Source organism: Phaenicophaeus curvirostris, chromosome 1 (genome assembly GCF_032191515.1).
Source record: "Phaenicophaeus curvirostris isolate KB17595 chromosome 1, BPBGC_Pcur_1.0, whole genome shotgun sequence".
Taxonomy (NCBI): Eukaryota; Metazoa; Chordata; class Aves; order Cuculiformes; family Cuculidae; genus Phaenicophaeus; species Phaenicophaeus curvirostris.
In genome coordinates, this window is record NC_091392.1 from 133,893 (window position 1) to 150,046 (window position 16,154).

Consider the following 16,154-nt stretch of genomic DNA (forward strand, 5'->3'; position numbering starts at 1 on the left):
CGTGCCCCAAATGACGACCCTTCCCTGCTGCCTTCTCCACAGGCGTCCTCTACGAGGAGAAGGGCGAACGCAAGAGCCAGCAGGTCTACAAATCCATCTGGGATTACATCGACCGGCTGAACAAGAAAGCCCCCGTCTTCTTCAACTACATGTACGCTCCTGAGGATGGGGAGGTGAGGCAATCGCAGCATCGGAGAATCACCAGGTTGGAAAGGACCCACGGGATCATCGAGGCCAACCATCCCCATCAATCACTGACCCATGTCCCTCAGCACCTCGGCCACCCGGCCCTTCAACCCCTCCAGGGAAGGGGACTCAACCCCCTCCCTGGGCCTGAGGACCCTCTCAGGGAGGTGGAGAGAGCAATGAGGTCTCCCCTCAGCCTCCTCTTCTCCAGCCTAAACACCCCCAGGGCCCTCAGGCTTCTTCTCCAGCCCCTTCCCCAGCTTCGTTGCTCTTCTCCAGACGTGCTCCAACATCTCAAGGTCTTTCTTGGAGTGAGGGGCCCAGCACTGACCCCAGGATTCGAGGAACGGTCTCCCCAGGGCCGAGGCCAGAGGGAGAAGAACCTCCCTGGCCCTGCTGGCCACGCCGGCTCTGCTCCAAGCCAAGATGCCCTTGGCCTTCTTGGCCCCCTGGGCCCCTGCTGGCTCCTGTCCAACCAACCCCCCCAGGTCCTTCTCCTCCAGGCCCTTTCCAGCCAGCCTTCTCCTAGGCTGGAGCTGCCCAGGGTTGTTGTGCCCCAAGGGCAGGACCCGCCCTTTGGCCTCGTTAACCCTCATCCCGTTGGTCTCAGCCCATGGATCCAGCCTGGTCAGGTCCCTTTGGAGCCTCCCAACCCTCCAGCAGATCCAGCTTCCCCCCAGGCCTCACCACGTTTGGTCCTCCCCGTGCCTTGGCCAAAGCCTGGAGCAGCTCTGCCGTTCTCTGCCCCATCGTCACCGTTCCTGACCCTCCCGCAACCTCCCAACGTCTTCTTGCAGTCCGAAAGCCTCGTCCGTGGGGAGCCCTTGGGGTGACGGGAGCCCTTTCCCACCGGGATACCTGAACGTGTCCTTGCTCGGCCCGCAGGTGCTGAGACCCTACAGCAACATCTCCAACCTGAAGGTGTGGGACTACTACACGGAGGAGACGCTTTCGGAAGGTCCCTCCTACGACTGGGAGCTGACGCAGGGGCCGCCGGAGCCCGTGGAGGAGGCCGATCGGCAGGACACGGGCGCTCCCCAGACCAAGCGCAAGATCATCTGGCCCTGCTACGACAACCGCAGCCGCGTGGAGCCCGACGCCATCTCCAAACTGCTGGAGGTGAGCGGTGGAGACGTCTCCAGGTGGCTCCTGGGGCGTCCCCCGTGGGTGGGGACGGTGAGGGCTTGGCCCTTCTCCTAGGTTGATGCCTCCCATCATCTTCCTCCTCGTCGTCCTCCTCGGCAGGAGCTTCACAACCTGGAGATGGAGCTGGGGCAGGTCCCGGAGCGCTGGAAGGACACGTGGGACAAGGTGAAAGCTTCTCAGCGCACCGAGACGCGGCAGGAGGGCAGCCGGGTAGGTGGGGGCTGGGGGTGGGGGTTGGATTTCTCCTCGCAGCCCAGGGCTGAGGAACGAACGGTGCTGGAGCTCGGTCTCCAGGCTGGAGGCACCCGAGGCCACGGGGCCATCGTAGAACGTAGAAGTCCTAGGTTGGAGAAGACCTTTGAGGTCATCGAGGCCAACCGTACCCATCCGCTACTAAATCAGAGGGTGGTTTGACTTGGAAGAGGCTTTCAGGATCATGGAGTCATGGAGTGATTTGGGCTGGAAGGGACCTCAAACGTCACGGAATCGTGGAATGGTTTGGGTTGGAAGGGATCTCAAAAGCCATCAAGTTCCAACCCCCCGGCATGGGCAGGGACACCTCCCGCTGGAGCAGGGTGCCCAGCTTGCACGGAGATGGTGGAGGTGGAGATGGAGATGGAGATGGAGATGATGGAGATGGAGGAGATGGGGATGGGGATGGAGATGGGGATGGAGATGGGGATGGAGATGGGGATGGGGATGGAGATGGAGATGGAGATGGAGATGGAGATGGGATGGGGATGGGGATGGGGATGGAGATGGAGATGGAGATGGGGATGGGGATGGAGATGGGGATGGGGATGGAGATGGAGATGGAGATGGGATGGGGATGGGGATGGAGATGGAGATGGAGATGGGATGGGGATGGGGATGGGGATGGAGATGGAGATGGAGATGGGGATGGGGATGGAGATGGGGATGGGGATGGAGATGGAGATGGAGATGGAGATGGGATGGGGATGGGGATGGAGATGGAGATGGAGATGGGATGGGGATGGAGGTGGAGGTGGAGATGGAGATGGAGATGGAGATGGAGATGGAGATGGGATGGGGATGGAGATGGAGATGGGGATGGGGATGGAGATGGAGATGGGGATGGGGATGGGGATGGGGATGGAGGAGCAAGAGCAGTAGGAGCAGGACTAGGAGCAGAGACAGGAGCAGGAGAAGCAGCAGGAACAGGACTAGGAGCAGGAGGAGGAGCAGGAGCGGCGGGAGCAGGACTAGGAGCAGAAACAGGAGATGGAGCAGCAAGAGCTGGAGCAGGAGTGGGAGCAGCAGGAGCAGGATTGGAGTCATAGGGTCATGGAATAGTTTGGGATGGAAGGGACCTTCAAGATCATCCAGTTCCACCCCAGCCATGAGCAGGGACACCTCCCACTGGATCAGGAGCTCCAATCCCATCCAACGTGGCCTTGAACCCCTCCAGGGATGGGGCAGCCACAGCTTCCCTGGGAAACCTGTTCCAGGGCCTCCTCACCCTCATGGTGAAGAAATTCCTCCTCCTGTCCAGTCTAACTCTGCCCCTCTCCAGTTTATCCCCGTTGCCCCTCGTCCCATCTCCAAGACTTTGTAGAAGGTCCCTCCCCAGCTTTCCTGGAGCCCCTTCAGGTGCTGGAAGGTCTCTCTAAGGTCTCCTCGGAGCCTTCTCTTCTCCACAACCCCAACTCTCCCAGCCTGTCCTCGCACGGGAGGTTCTCCAGCCCTCGCATCATCCTTGGAGCCTCCTCTGGCCCCGTTCCAACAGCTCCATCTCCTTCTCCTGCTGAGGATCCCAGCCCTGGCCCCAACCCTCCAGAGAGGAGCAGAAGGCTCCGTCTCGGAGTCCTCCCTCTCACGCCTCTCCCCGCTCTGCTCCCCCCGCAGACCCCCAGCTCCCTCCTGATGTCCTCGGGGCTCTCCCACCACCGGCGCTCGCTGGGCGCTTACCTGCAGGAGGGCGGCGTGGGTTCCACCCTCAACCTGAGCCTCGACAGCGACACCAGCAGCACCTCCACCCCGTCCAGCGGGAAGGCGGCCGGGCGCCGCAGCACCAGCACGCTCTACAGCCAGTTCCACACCTCCGAGAGCGAGAACAGGCAGGTGGAAGGGGCCGGAGATGTCATGGGGAGGGTGATTCCTCCCTTCGGAAGGCGGCTTGGGGCTCCGCGGCCTCCTCAGGCCTCTCTGGTCCCTGGCGTGACGGCGTTTCCCGGCTCCCGCAGGTCCTACGAGGGCTCGCTCTACAAGAAAGGGGCTTTCATGAAACCCTGGAAGCCTCGCTGGTTCGTGCTGGATAAAACCAAACATCAGGTACGGAGGGCCTGGCCTTCCTTCCTTCCCCCTTCCTTCCCTCCCTCTTTCCTCTTTCCCTCCTTCCCCTTCCCTCTTTCTCTTTCCTTCCTTCCCTCTTTCCCTCCTTTCCCTCCTTCCCTCTTTTCCTCCTCCTCTCCCTCTTTCCCTCCTTCCCCCTTCCCCCTTCCCTCTTTCCTCTTTCCCTCCTTCCCTCCTTCCCCCTTCCCTCTTTCCTCTTCCCCTCCTTCCCTCCCTCTTTCCCCCGTCCCTCCCTCCCCACTTCCATCCCTCCTTGCACCCTCCTTCCTCTCCTTCTTTCTTCCCTCCTTCTCTCCCTCTTTCCATCCTTTCCTCCTCCTTCCTCTTTCCTTCTTTCCTCCTTCCCTCCCGCTTTCCATCCTTTCCTCCCTCCCTCCTTCCCTCCCTTCTTCCACCCTCCCTCCCTCCCTCCTTCCTCTTTCCTTCTTTCCTTCTTCCCTCCTTCCCTCCCTCCTCCATCTTCCCTCCCTCTTTCCTTCCTTCCTCCATCTCTCCTTCCTTCCCTCTTTCCCTCCTTCCTCCCTCTTTTTCCTTCCTTTCCTCCTTCCTTCCCTCCCTCTTTCCATCCTTTCCTCCCTCCCTCCCTTCTTCCCTCCTTCCCTTCTTCTCTCCTTCCCTCCCTCCTTCCATCCTTCCTTCTCTCCTTCCTCTCTCCCTCCTTCCTTCCTCCTTCCTCCCTCTTTTCCTCCCTCCTCCATCCTTTCCTTCCTCCTTCCTTCCCTCCCTGGAGCTCTCAAATCCTGGGGTCAGTTTTGGGCCCCTCACTCCAAGAAAGACCTTGAGGGGCTGGAGAACATCTGGAGGAGGGAACGGAGCTGGGGAAGGGGCTGGAGAACAAGGGTTGTGAGGAACATCTGGAGAAGGGGCTGGAGAGCAAAGGTTGGGAGGAACATCTGGAGAAGGGGCTGGAGGACAAGGGTTGGGAGGAACATCTGGAGAAGGGGCTGGAGGACAAGGGTTGGGAGGAACATCTGGAGAAATGGCTGGAGAACAAGGGTTGTGAGGAACATCTGGAGAAGGAGACGGAGCTGGGGAAGGGCCTCCATCCTTGAGATGTTCAAACCCCAGGTGGATGTGGTGCTGGGGGCTGTGGTTGGGTGGTGGGCTTGGCCGGGCCGGGTTCCTGGTTGGCCTCCATGATCTGAAAGGTCTTCTCTCACCTCACCAACCCCGTCCTGCTGTGGGGCAGCTGCGATACTACGACAGCCGGATGGACACGGAGTGCAAAGGAGTCATCGACCTGGCTGAGGTGGAGTCCATCACCCCTGGAACCCCCACCATGGGGGCCCCCAAGACGGTGGACGAGAAGGCCTTCTTTGATGTAAGTGACGGTGCCCTGGGGAGCACTCGGTGCCTCCCACCGTCCCTCCCTCGTGGTGGCATCTGTCACCTTCTGCTGTCCTGGGGGGAAACGGGTTGGCTGGAGGGGCCAGAGAGTGGTGGGAGATGGAGTTAACTCCAGCTGGAGGCCAGTGACAAGTGGTGTCCCCAGGGCTCAGGGCTGGGTCCAGCCCTGGTCAATGTCTTTATCAATGACCTGGATGAAGGCATCGAGTGCACCCTGAGCAAGTCTGGAGATGACACTGAGCTGGGTGGGAGCTGGATCTGCTGGAGGGTCGGGAGGCTCCAAAGGGATCTGAACAGGCTGGATCCATGGGCTGAGACCAACGGGCTGAGGGTTAACGAGGCCAAAGGGCGGGTCCTGCCCTTGGGGCACAACAACCCTGGGCAGCTCCAGCCTAGGAGAAGGCTGGCTGGAAAGGGCCTGGAGGAGAAGGACCTGGGGGGGTTGGTTGACCAGGAGCCAGCAGGGGCCCAGGGGGCCAAGAAGGCCAAGGGCATCTTGGCTTGGAGCAGAGCCGGCGTGGCCAGCAGGGCCAGGGAGGTTCTTCTCCCTCTGGCCTCGGCCCTGGGGAGACCGCTCCTCGAATCCTGGGATCAGTTCTGGGCCCCTCCCCACCAGAAGGATGTTGAGGCTCTGGAGCGAGTGCAGAGAAGAGCAACGGAGCTGGGGAAGGGGCTGGAGAAGAAGCCTGAGGGCCCTGGGGGTGTTTAGGCTGGAGAAGAGGAGGCTGAGGGGAGACCTCATTGCTCTCTCCAACTCCCTGAGAGGAGGTTGTGGAGAGGAGGGAGCTGGGCTCTTCTCCCAAGGGCCAGGGGACAGGACGAGAGGGAATGGCCTCAAGCTCCAGGTTGGACCTCAGGTGGAACTTCTTCACCAAAAGGATCCTCAAGCCCTGTTGGAGGCTGCCCAGGGAGGGGGTTGAGTCCCCTTCCCTGGAGGGGTTTAAGGGCTGGGTGGCCGAGGTGCTGAGGGACACGGGTTAGTGGTTGATGAGAACGGTTGGACTCCATGATCCCGTGGGTCTCCTCCAGCCTGGTGGTTCTCTGATCTCCTGCTCTCACCTCCTCCTCTCCCGCAGCTGAAGACGACGAAGCGAGTTTACAATTTCTGCGCCCAGGACGTGCAGCTGGCCCAGCAGTGGATCGACCGCATCCAGAGCTGCTTGTCGGACGCGTGAGACCCGACTCCGGGGGCCTTTCTTCCGGGCCCCGAGAGTCTCCATCACCGGAGCCGCCCTCGGCGCCTCCGTCTCCGCGAGGAGCGCCCGGTGGGAGGGTTTCTCCGCGTTGAAGCCGGCTGGGGGGCAGCTCGGAGCTTCTCCTGCGCCCCCCGAGCCTTGGCCGAGCCCTGGGGTTCTCGCGTCCTCTCGGCGCCTCCCGCGGCCGCACGGAGACCGGGAGCCTCGCTTGGCGGAGAGAGCAGGGCCGGCCTCGGCCTCCCCACGGCCTCCCCGGTGCCAGGGCAGAGCCAGCCCCGCTCCCATCCTGCTGGAACCCGCGTCGCGGCTCTGGAACCCACGTTATACGGCTCTGGAACCTGGATTACAGCTCTAGAACCCGCGTCACGGCTCTGGAACCCACGTTATACGGCTCTGGAACCCGCGTTACAGCTCTAGAACCCGCGTTATATGGAGCTGGAACCCACGTCACGGCTCTGGAACCGGCGTTACGGCTCTAGAACCCACGTCACGGCTGTGGAACCTGCATCACAGCTCTGGGACCCATGTCACGGCTCTGGAACCCATGTTATACGGCTCTGGAACCCACGTCACGGCTCGGGAACCCACGTTACGGCTCTGGAACCCACGTCACGGCTCGGGAACCCACGTTACGGCTCTGGAACCCACATCACAGCTCGGGAACCCACGTCACGGCTCTGGAACCCACGTCACGGCTCTGGAACCAGCGTTATGACTCTGGAACTGGTGTCACGGCTCTGGAACCGGCGTTACAGCTCTGGAACCCACGTCACAGCTCTGGAACCCGTGTTATACAGCTCTGGAACCCATGTCATGGCTCTGGAACCTGCGTTACGGCTCTGGAACCCGGGTCATGGCTCTGGAATCCACGTTATATGGCTCTAGAACTCGCATTGCGGCTCTAGAACCCCATTATATGGTTATGGACCCCACATCATGGCTCTGGAACCCACGTCACGGCTCTAGAACCCACATCACAGCTCTGGAACCCATGTTACGGCTCTGGAACCCACGTCATGGCTCTAGAACCCACGTTGCGGCTCTGGAACCCGTGTTGCAGCTCTAGAACCCACGTCGCGGCTCTGGAACCTACGTCACGGCTCTGGAACCCATGTCATGGCTCTGGAACCCACCTCAAGGCTCTAGAACCCACGTCGCGGCTCTGGAACCCACGCCACGGCTCTAGAACCCACGCCACGGCTCCAGCTGGCGGTGTCACCGCCGCCCCGGCCCCGTCCGGCCTCGAGGACTGGCCGCGGGGCCCGAGCGCGCCCTTCGGGCGTCTCCGAGGGGACCCCCGGAGCGCCGGATCCCCTGGTGGCCCCCGCTCTTTGCACAGGTCTCCCCCGTCCTCCAACGTCCCCCATGGCCCCAACCAAGCCCCGTCCCGGGAATCGGTACGGACCCAGCTCCTCGGCGGCTCGGGACGCCCATCCCGGCGCCGCCGCCCTCCCTCCCTCCTTCCCGTCTTCTCGTTTTTAAGGAGTTCAACGTGGATCTCGGCGCGGAACCTTCTGTACAGTCAACCCCCCAGCCCAACCCTCGCTGTCCCCTCGTCGCCGCGCCCGGTACCTGGTGTCACGCGGAGCTTCGAGAACTTCCCGGAGCAGTTGTAGATGATTGAAGTTTCTGTACATTGTGTCCAACAGCCGGAGTCCTTGTATTGTATTGTGCCTAGAGGAAAAGTTATTCTATAAAGAGAAAACTAACTGAATTTAATAAAAAAATTAATATGAGGCCCCGTCTCCGTGCCTTGGGCGCGGCGCTCGCGGGGACGGAGCCTCCTCGAGACGCTGGTGGAGCAGCAGGGGTGGTCCGAGGGGTGGCCGAGGAACCCGGTGGCCTCCGAGGGCTTCTGGTCCGCGCCGAGGCTCGGGGATAGAGGCATGGAATGGTTTGGGTTGGAAGGGACCTTGAAGATCGTCCAGTTCCAACGTGCAGGACACCTCCCGCTAGATCAGGGTGATCAAAGCCCCATCCAACCTGGCCTTGAACCCCTCCAGGGATGGGGCAGCCACCACTGCTCTGGGAAACCTGTTCCAGGGCCTCCAAGCCCTCAGCATGAAGAAATTCCTCCTCGTGTCCAGTCTAACTCTGCCCCTCTCCAGTTTATCCCCATTGCCCCTCGTCCCATCACTCCAAGACTTTGTAGAAGGTCCCTCCCCAGCTTTCCTGGAGCCCCTTCAGGTTCTGGAAGGTCTCTCTAAGGTCTCCTCGGAGCCTTCTCTTCTCCACAACCCCAACTCCCTCAGCCTGTCCTTGGACGGGAGGTTCTCCAGCCCTCGCATCATCCTTGGAGCCTCCTCTGGCCCCGTCCCAACAGCTCCATCTCCTTCTCCTGCTGAGCATTCCAGAACTATGTTGAGGATTCCAGAACTGAAGTCCTCTTCCCCAGAAGAAGGGGGTGAAGGTGGGGCTGCACCCTGGAAGGCAGCTCCACACCTACCCCCACGTGTGTCCCTGCCGAGCCCGTGGATGATCTGGAGGCAACAACACGGGGTGGGATCGGCTGCGTGGAGCTGCCGAGCTGGAAACTGCAGCAGGAGGTCTGGGAACAGGGAAAGCTGGGAAGAAACCAGCTGGATCAGGTTCTCATGGATTGAGTTTTCATGGATCAGGGGTTCATGGATCAGGGTTTCATGGATCAGGTTTCATGGATTGGGTTTTCATGGATCGGGTTTTCATGGATCGGGTTTTCATGGATTGGGTTTTCATGGATCAGGTTTTCAAGGTTGAGGGATTCATGGATCAGGGTTTCAAGGATCGGGTTTTCATGGACTGCGTTTTCATGGACCGGGTTTTCATGGATCAGGGTTTCATGGATCAGGTTTTCATGGATTGGATTTTCATGGATCGGGTTTTCATGGATCACAGCTGACACAGCCTCTGATCCTGCTTGGCCCCAGCTCATTCCCAGCTCAGTCCCAGCTCAGTCCCAGCTCAGTCCCAGCTCATTCCCAGCTCAGTCCCAGCTCAGCCCCAGCTCATTCCCAGCTCATTCCCAGCTCATTCCCAGCTCAGCCCCAGCTCAGTCCCAGCTCATTCCCAGCTCATTCCCAGCTCATTCTCAGCTCATTCCCAGCTCATTCCCAGCTCATTCCCAGCTCATTCCCAGCTCAGTCCCAGCTCAGTCCCAGCTCAGTCCCAGCTCAGCCCCAGCTCAGTCCCAGCTCAGCCCCAGCTCATTCCCAGCTCATTCCCAGCTCATTCCCAGCTCAGTCCCAGCTCATTCCCAGCTCATTCCCAGCTCAGTCCCAGCTCATTCCCAGCTCATTCCCAGCTCAGTCCCAGCTCATTCCCAGCTCAGTCCCAGCTCATTCCCAGCTCATTCCCAGCTCAGTCCCAGCTCATTCTCAGCTCAGTCCCAGCTCATTCCCAGCTCAGTCCCAGCTCATTCCCAGCTCATTCCCAGCTCAGTCCCAGCTCATTCCCAGCTCAGTCCCAGCTCATTCCCAGCTCATTCCCAGCTCAGTCCCAGCTCATTCCCAGCTCAGTCCCAGCTCATTCCCAGCTCAGTCCCAGCTCATTCCCAGCTCAGTCCCAGCTCAGTCCCAGCTCAGTCCCAGCTCAGTCCCAGCTCATTCCCAGCTCATTCTCAGCTCATTCCCAGCTCATTCCCAGCTCATTCCCAGCTCATTCCCAGCTCATTCCCAGCTCAGTCCCAGCTCATTCCCAGCTCAGTCCCAGCTCATTCCCAGCTCAGTCCCAGCTCAGTCCCAGCTCAGTCCCAGCTCATTCCCAGCTCAGTCCCAGCTCAGTCCCAGCTCATTCCCAGCTCATTCCCAGCTCAGTCCCAGCTCATTCCCAGCTCATTCCCAGCTCATTCCCAGCTCAGTCCCAGCTCAGTCCCAGCTCAGTCCCAGCTCATTCCCAGCTCATTCCCAGCTCAGTCCCAGCTCATTCCCAGCTCATTCCCAGCTCATTCCCAGCTCAGTCCCAGCTCATTCCCAGCTCAGTCCCAGCTCATTCCCAGCTCATTTCCAGCTCATTCCCAGCTCAGTCCCAGCTCAGCCCCAGCTCATTCCCAGCTCAGTCCCAGCTCATTCCCAGCTCATTCCCAGCTCATTCCCAGCTCAGCCCCAGCTCCTGCTCAGCCTCTTCCCTCGGGACTGCGGATCCGGAGCCGCAATGGATTCTGCCCTGGAGTTTGGGATTCAGCGTGTCCTGCAGGATGGAGAAACCCACCACCGGCACGTGAATTTTGAGCTTTTATTGATAGTTGGAATTTACAGCCTAAAACCGACAGCAGAGAGAGATGCAGATTTCTGGGGTTTTTTTTTTTTGTTTTTCTTTTTTCCCCCTTTTTTTTTTACAAAAGAAAACCCAAACCAACCAACCAAAAATCCAAACCCCCCAAAACAACCCAAAGCCACCAGCCTCAGATTTACAATATAAAAGTTTTGGACCGTAGAGAGACTCAAGTACATCTGGAATTACTCCGAAAAAAAACCAAACCTCCAGGCTCCTCAATCTCCTTGCCCTGAACGACCCCCCAGGGGAGGAGAAGGTGGGATGGGAGCTCCGAGAAGACCTTCCCCACCACGCTGTGTGTCTCTTATTGCTCTTACTGGTCTCCGAGCGGAGCTTCAGCCCCTCGTGTCGCTCCCAGACACCCCGACAGCGCCCAAGGGGGTTTTTTTGGGGGGGGGGGGTAACTCAGCTCTCAGGACACCGAGATGGAAGGATTGGATGTGGGGTTTTTTTGGAAGAGGTGCCTCATGGTGGGTTCGCCAACGCCGCGATGCCTTCCCGAGCATCCAACGCTGGATGGAGAGGATCGTGGGATCCCCAGGACGGTCCCACCTTGCTTCCCCACCCCCAGCACCTCAGCTCTGCCCTGGCTCTGCTGTCACCTCCGTCTCCTCCGGGAGCGAAGACCAGGAGCCCAGCACCGTCCCGCTCCCTCCAGGAGATCCGGGATGATCCCGCATCGTGGTTCTCCCAGAGCGAAGCTGCTATTTAGGGGGAAAAAACCACCATGAGGTTGGTTTGTTTTCAGGGTAAACCAGCGTTTCGGGTCCTTTCGCCTCCGGTGGAGCCTGCGGGGTGGACGTGGTTGGAGCTAACAGTGCAAAAGCCAAACGGTTCCAATCAAAGTTGAACGGTTGGACTCGATGATCCGGTGGGTCTCTTCCAACCTGGTTATTCTATGATTCTCTAAAGTCAAGTGGAAAAGAAACCGAGGGAGGTTCCGGGGAAGCCCTGGAGGATCCCGATTCACTGGCCCCCCAGGCAGAGCTGAGGTGGTGACACCGATTCTACCTCCTCATCGCTTCAGGAGGCCAAAAAACCCCTGGGGAGCAGGTTTCTCGACCACTTGACGCGCCAACCAGCGTTCCCAACGCCGACACGGAAGGCGAAGACGGAAGCGAACAAGGGTCAACGGTTCCTGGGAGCTTCAGGAGACAAATACCCACCCCACCCCGGCTTCCCCTGCCTGGAGATCACAGGGACGCGCGGGACGCGGGGTTTTACTCCAGCTGGGGTGGGGACAGGGGTGTCCAGCCCTTCCAGAAACCCTCGTGCGCCCGGGACCGGGATCCTTTCCACTCGGACCAAGGCTGGAGACGCTTACAGATCGAGAAGTTCAACGCAAACCCAACAGCTCCAAGAAAAATAGGTTTAAGGTGAATTTAGAAATATATATATATATATATAAATAATCCCTATATACATTAACGACCGAGGATGAGAGAGGAGGGGAGGGAATAGAAAGTCAAACACTCACCACCCTGCACTGTTTCTTCACCCAGCAGCTTCTTCTGCCAGGCCACCCGGCCGGGATCTGCTCCAGATGGAGCTTCCGAGCATCCCCATCCCACTGACTGCATCTCAGCAGCTTCTGCTCCAGCCAGAACTTCCAAGCATCCCCATCCCAGAGCCTTCATCCCAAAAGATTCTGCTCTAACCAGAGCTTTCCAGCAGCCCCATCCCACTGACTTCATCTCAGCAGCTTCTGCTCCATCCAGAACTTCTAAGCATCCCCATCCCAGAGCCTTCATCCCAAAAGATTCTGCTCCAGCCAGAGCTTTCCAGCAGGTTGCCTCCAAGCCCATCTCCAACGAGGAGGCTCTGCTCTTATTCCCAGTTGTCCCCTAGCCCATCTCCAACGAGGAGGCTCTGCTCGTATTCCCAGGTTGCCTCCAAGCCCATCTCCAATGAGAAGACTCTGCTCTTATTCTGAGGTTGTCCCCAAGCCCACGTCCACCCCTCGGCTGCTCCAAGGGCCCCGTCACGCTGTCTCCCCCTCCTCAGACCCAAGCCGGGTGCTGAGCTCCGCTCCACTCCTGGTTCCCAGGTCCAGTTCCCGGGGTGGGTGACGGACCCTGCTTCCAACACCACCACGATGCCAACCTGCCTCCTGCTCCTCCAGCTCCCCAGACACGAGACAACAACCCAGTCATTCCATGCTCTAAAGGATCTGATGACAAGTCCTGCTGGGCCACTGCGTGACCCTGGTGGCCCCAGCAATGGTTCCGGGGCCACCTGGCCACCCCCGTGGCCCAACAGAAGACGTTCTCCTTGCTCCTCACACATCCAGGAGCCACCACAGCGACCACCTTCCCAAATTTTGATGGACGGCAAAGCCAACTTGGCACCCAACGTGCATCTCCCTTCACTCAAGGCGACGGTCGTGAAGGTCCCATCGGCACAACCCGTCGGCTCCACCGAATTCCATGGCTGGAACCGGGGCTGGTGCCGGCGTGGACCAACCCAAGCCAGGATGCTCTGACACCTCCACGGTTTTCAGCTCCGTGGATTCCACGCTGCTGCTGCTGGAGGCTTGGACAGTCCTAAACTCTTTGCCTGGGGACACGATTTCGTGGCAGGTAGGAATGGTTGGACTCGATGATCTAAGAGGTCTTCTCCAACCTAGTGATTCTATATGGAAAAGCTGCTCAGCAGCATTCCAAGGATTTCTCGGCTCGACAGAAAAATTGCTTCTCATTTACAAAACGAACTTCCAACGAGGAATGTTCCCGTTTCACAAGGGGAAAATATTTACACGCATGCACCCAGGGTCTGATTTAAATTAGACTTTAAATAATAAAATATTCCCTATTAAATATTCTACTTGAACACAAAATTCCACATCAATGTGTCCCAGGTTAGAGAAACCACGACCCAAAGCACCTCGGAAACCAAACTCACCTATTCCCATTCCCAATCCTTTGAAGAGGTTGCCCAGGGAAGTCCTGGCTGCCCCATCCCTGGAGATGCTGAAGGCCAGGGGACCTTGGGAAGCCTGATCAGAGGGTTGGAACTGGATGATCTTCAAGGTTCCTTCCAACCCAACCCATTCCATGATGCCCATGGAACGTTCCGCTTCTCCGACCTCAGCTGTGGAATCACTACTGCCCTTCGGAAAAGGAGCCTGGTCTCCTGGCAGAGCCCCAGCTCGAAAAGTAACCAACTCAACCATGTCCCACATGGAGAAGACAGATCCCAGTCAGCAAATAGTCCTTCAGAATGGTCCTCAAATCCTCCTCATCCTCATCTCCACTGGGATGGGGATGGAGAAGGAGGAGAAGGGGAAGGGGAAGGGGAAGGGGAAGGGGAAGGGGAAGGGGAAGGAGAAGGGGAAGGGGAAGGAGAAGGAGAAGGAGAAGGAGAAGGAGAAAGGAGAAGGAGGAGGAGGAGGAGAAGGAGGAGGAGAAGGAGAAGGAGAAGGAGAAGGAGAAGGAGAAGGAGAAGGAGAAGGAGAAGGAGAAGGAGAAGGAGAAGGAGAAGGAGAAGGAGAAGGAGAAGGAGAAGGAGAAGGAGAAGGAGAAGGAGAAGGAGAAGGAGAAGGAGAAGGGGAAAGGAGAGGAGAAGGGGAAAGGAGAGGAGAAGGGGTCCCCACTGCAGCATAGACCTGACGGGGCTCACTTGGAGCATTTCCTGCAGCCGGGAAGCCCAGCAGGACACACCAAGAGGCAGGAGAAGCTCTGGGTTAGGCAGATGCGCGAGGAAGACGAGCACAAGGAGCAGAAAGACCTTTTCTCAGGATCTGGGTGGATATAAGGCACGCGGAACAAGAGTGGGTGATTCGAAATGATTCTCCTGGGACCTTCCTGTGCTTCACGTTCTCCTTCCATGCCTCTTGGCTACCTGGAGAGGAACCACAACTTGGTTCCACAGCTGGAACGGGAAGAAAAGACTTCTCCAGTGTTAAAAGAAAGGCACAGGGGTTTCTGTATCTGGAATCGTTATCGTTGATCATCGCTGGTCCCTAGAGATTGTCCGACAGTTCAGTCCCTTGAGGAAACTTGGGCTGGAGAGGTGGGGCTGGGGTGGGAACGGGACCTCGATGAGAAAGGAGGAGCCAAACTCAATCCAGCCACGGTGGAGTAGGAGATACTCTAACTCCAATGGGAGCTTTTAGCCGGAGAGCACCTGCGGATGCGGCCGGAGCATCTGGGGGCAGGACACATGACACACGTCCTCACAGGATGGTGGGATTCCAACCCCTGTGATCGTAGAATTGTAGCATCACCAGATTGGAAAAGACCCCTTGGATCTGACCAGGCTGGATCCATGGGCTGAGACCAACGGGATGAGGGTTAACGAGGCCAAAGGGCGGGTCCTGCCCTTGGGGCACAACAACCCTGGGCAGCTCCAGCCTAGGAGAAGGCTGGCTGGAAAGGGCCTGGAGGAGAAGGACCTGGGGGGGTTGGTTGACCAGGAGCCAGCAGGGGCCCAGGGGGCCAAGAAGGCCAAGGGCATCTTGGCTTGGAGCAGAGCCGGTGTGGCCAGCAGGGCCAGGGAGGTTCTTCTCCCTCTGGCCTCGGCCCTGGGGAGACCGCTCCTCGAATCCTGGGGTCAGTTCTGGGCCCCTCCCCACAAGAAAGACCTTGAGATGTTGGAGCACGTCTGGAGAAGAGCAACGGAGCTGGGGAAGGGGCTGGAGAAGAAGCCTGAGGGCCCTGGGGGTGTTGAGCCTGGAGAAGAGGAGGCTGAGGGGAGACCTCATTGCTCTCTCCAACTCCCTGAGAGGAGGTTGTGGAGAGGAGGGAGCTGGGCTCTTCTCCCAAGGGCCAGGGGACAGGACGAGAGGGAATGGCCTCAAGCTCCACCAGGGGAGGCTCAGGCTGGACATCAGGTGGAACTTCTTCACCAAAAGGGTCCTCAAGCCCTGTCCGAGGCTGCCCAGGGAGGGGGTTGAGTCCCCTTCCCTGGAGGGGTTTAAGGGCCGGGTGGCCGAGGTGCTGAGGGACACGGGTCAGTGATCGATGGGGATGGTTGGACTCCATGATCCCGTGGGTCTCTTCAAACATGGTGATTCTGTGGTTCTATGACATGGTGGGGGGGGATGAATTGCAAATCAACAGGATCAACGTCACACCCAGAGAAGGTTCAGAGAGCAAACAAAGGAGCCTCCAGCACTTTGGACTCTCCCACCCCATGATCTGTTGGCCCAAGAAGGAGAGAGGAGTCCGTGCAAGAAGCAAACGTTGCTCCGAACGAGATCGTGTAGATGTTCGTTATGAAGATGTTTCTACTGGAACAGAGGTGGAGGTTGTTGGACCATGAAGGAGGAGGGGGGATTTTACACATAAAGCCGCATTTTCCAGATTGTCCTGGCAAGCTGGTCGTGGTTCCATGTTTAAGCCTTAGTCTGAAGATGAGAAGAGCAGAAGAAAGGTTCAATTTTCAGTGCAGAGTCACCAACACACCACAAGGACTATCCAGTGTGAGGACCACCTAACATGAGCATCACCCAACATAAGGAACACCCAAGGTGAGGAACACCCAACGTGAGGAGTGTTGGGTGTGAGGACCAACCAATGCAAGGATCTCTGGGCACAAGGACCACCCAAAGCAAGGATCATCCAATGCAAGGACCATCCAATGCGAAGACCACCCAACGCGAGGAGCACCTAACGCAAAATTGACCCAACAGGAGGCCCACCTAACGCAAGGAGCACCTAACGTGAGGACTGCTGGGCAGGAGGACCACCCAACGCAAAGACCACCCAACACGAG

The 16,154-nt window shown here is 58.7% G+C and overlaps 1 protein-coding gene across 1 annotated transcript in view; it reads left to right on the plus strand.

The window, feature by feature from the left end:
• Positions 1 to 6,245, plus strand: part of SBF1 (SET binding factor 1) — an 80,684-nt gene extending 74,439 nt beyond the window's left edge. Inside the window, exons 37-43 of the mRNA XM_069866700.1 lie at positions 43 to 173; positions 1,072 to 1,305; positions 1,432 to 1,542; positions 3,199 to 3,410; positions 3,537 to 3,624; positions 4,835 to 4,966; positions 6,069 to 6,245. Coding sequence (XP_069722801.1) covers positions 43 to 173; positions 1,072 to 1,305; positions 1,432 to 1,542; positions 3,199 to 3,410; positions 3,537 to 3,624; positions 4,835 to 4,966; positions 6,069 to 6,167 — 1,007 coding nt within the window. The 3' untranslated portion in view covers positions 6,168 to 6,245. The remainder of the gene's footprint in view (positions 1 to 42; positions 174 to 1,071; positions 1,306 to 1,431; positions 1,543 to 3,198; positions 3,411 to 3,536; positions 3,625 to 4,834; positions 4,967 to 6,068) is intronic.
• Positions 6,246 to 16,154: the final 9,909 nt, after the last annotated feature.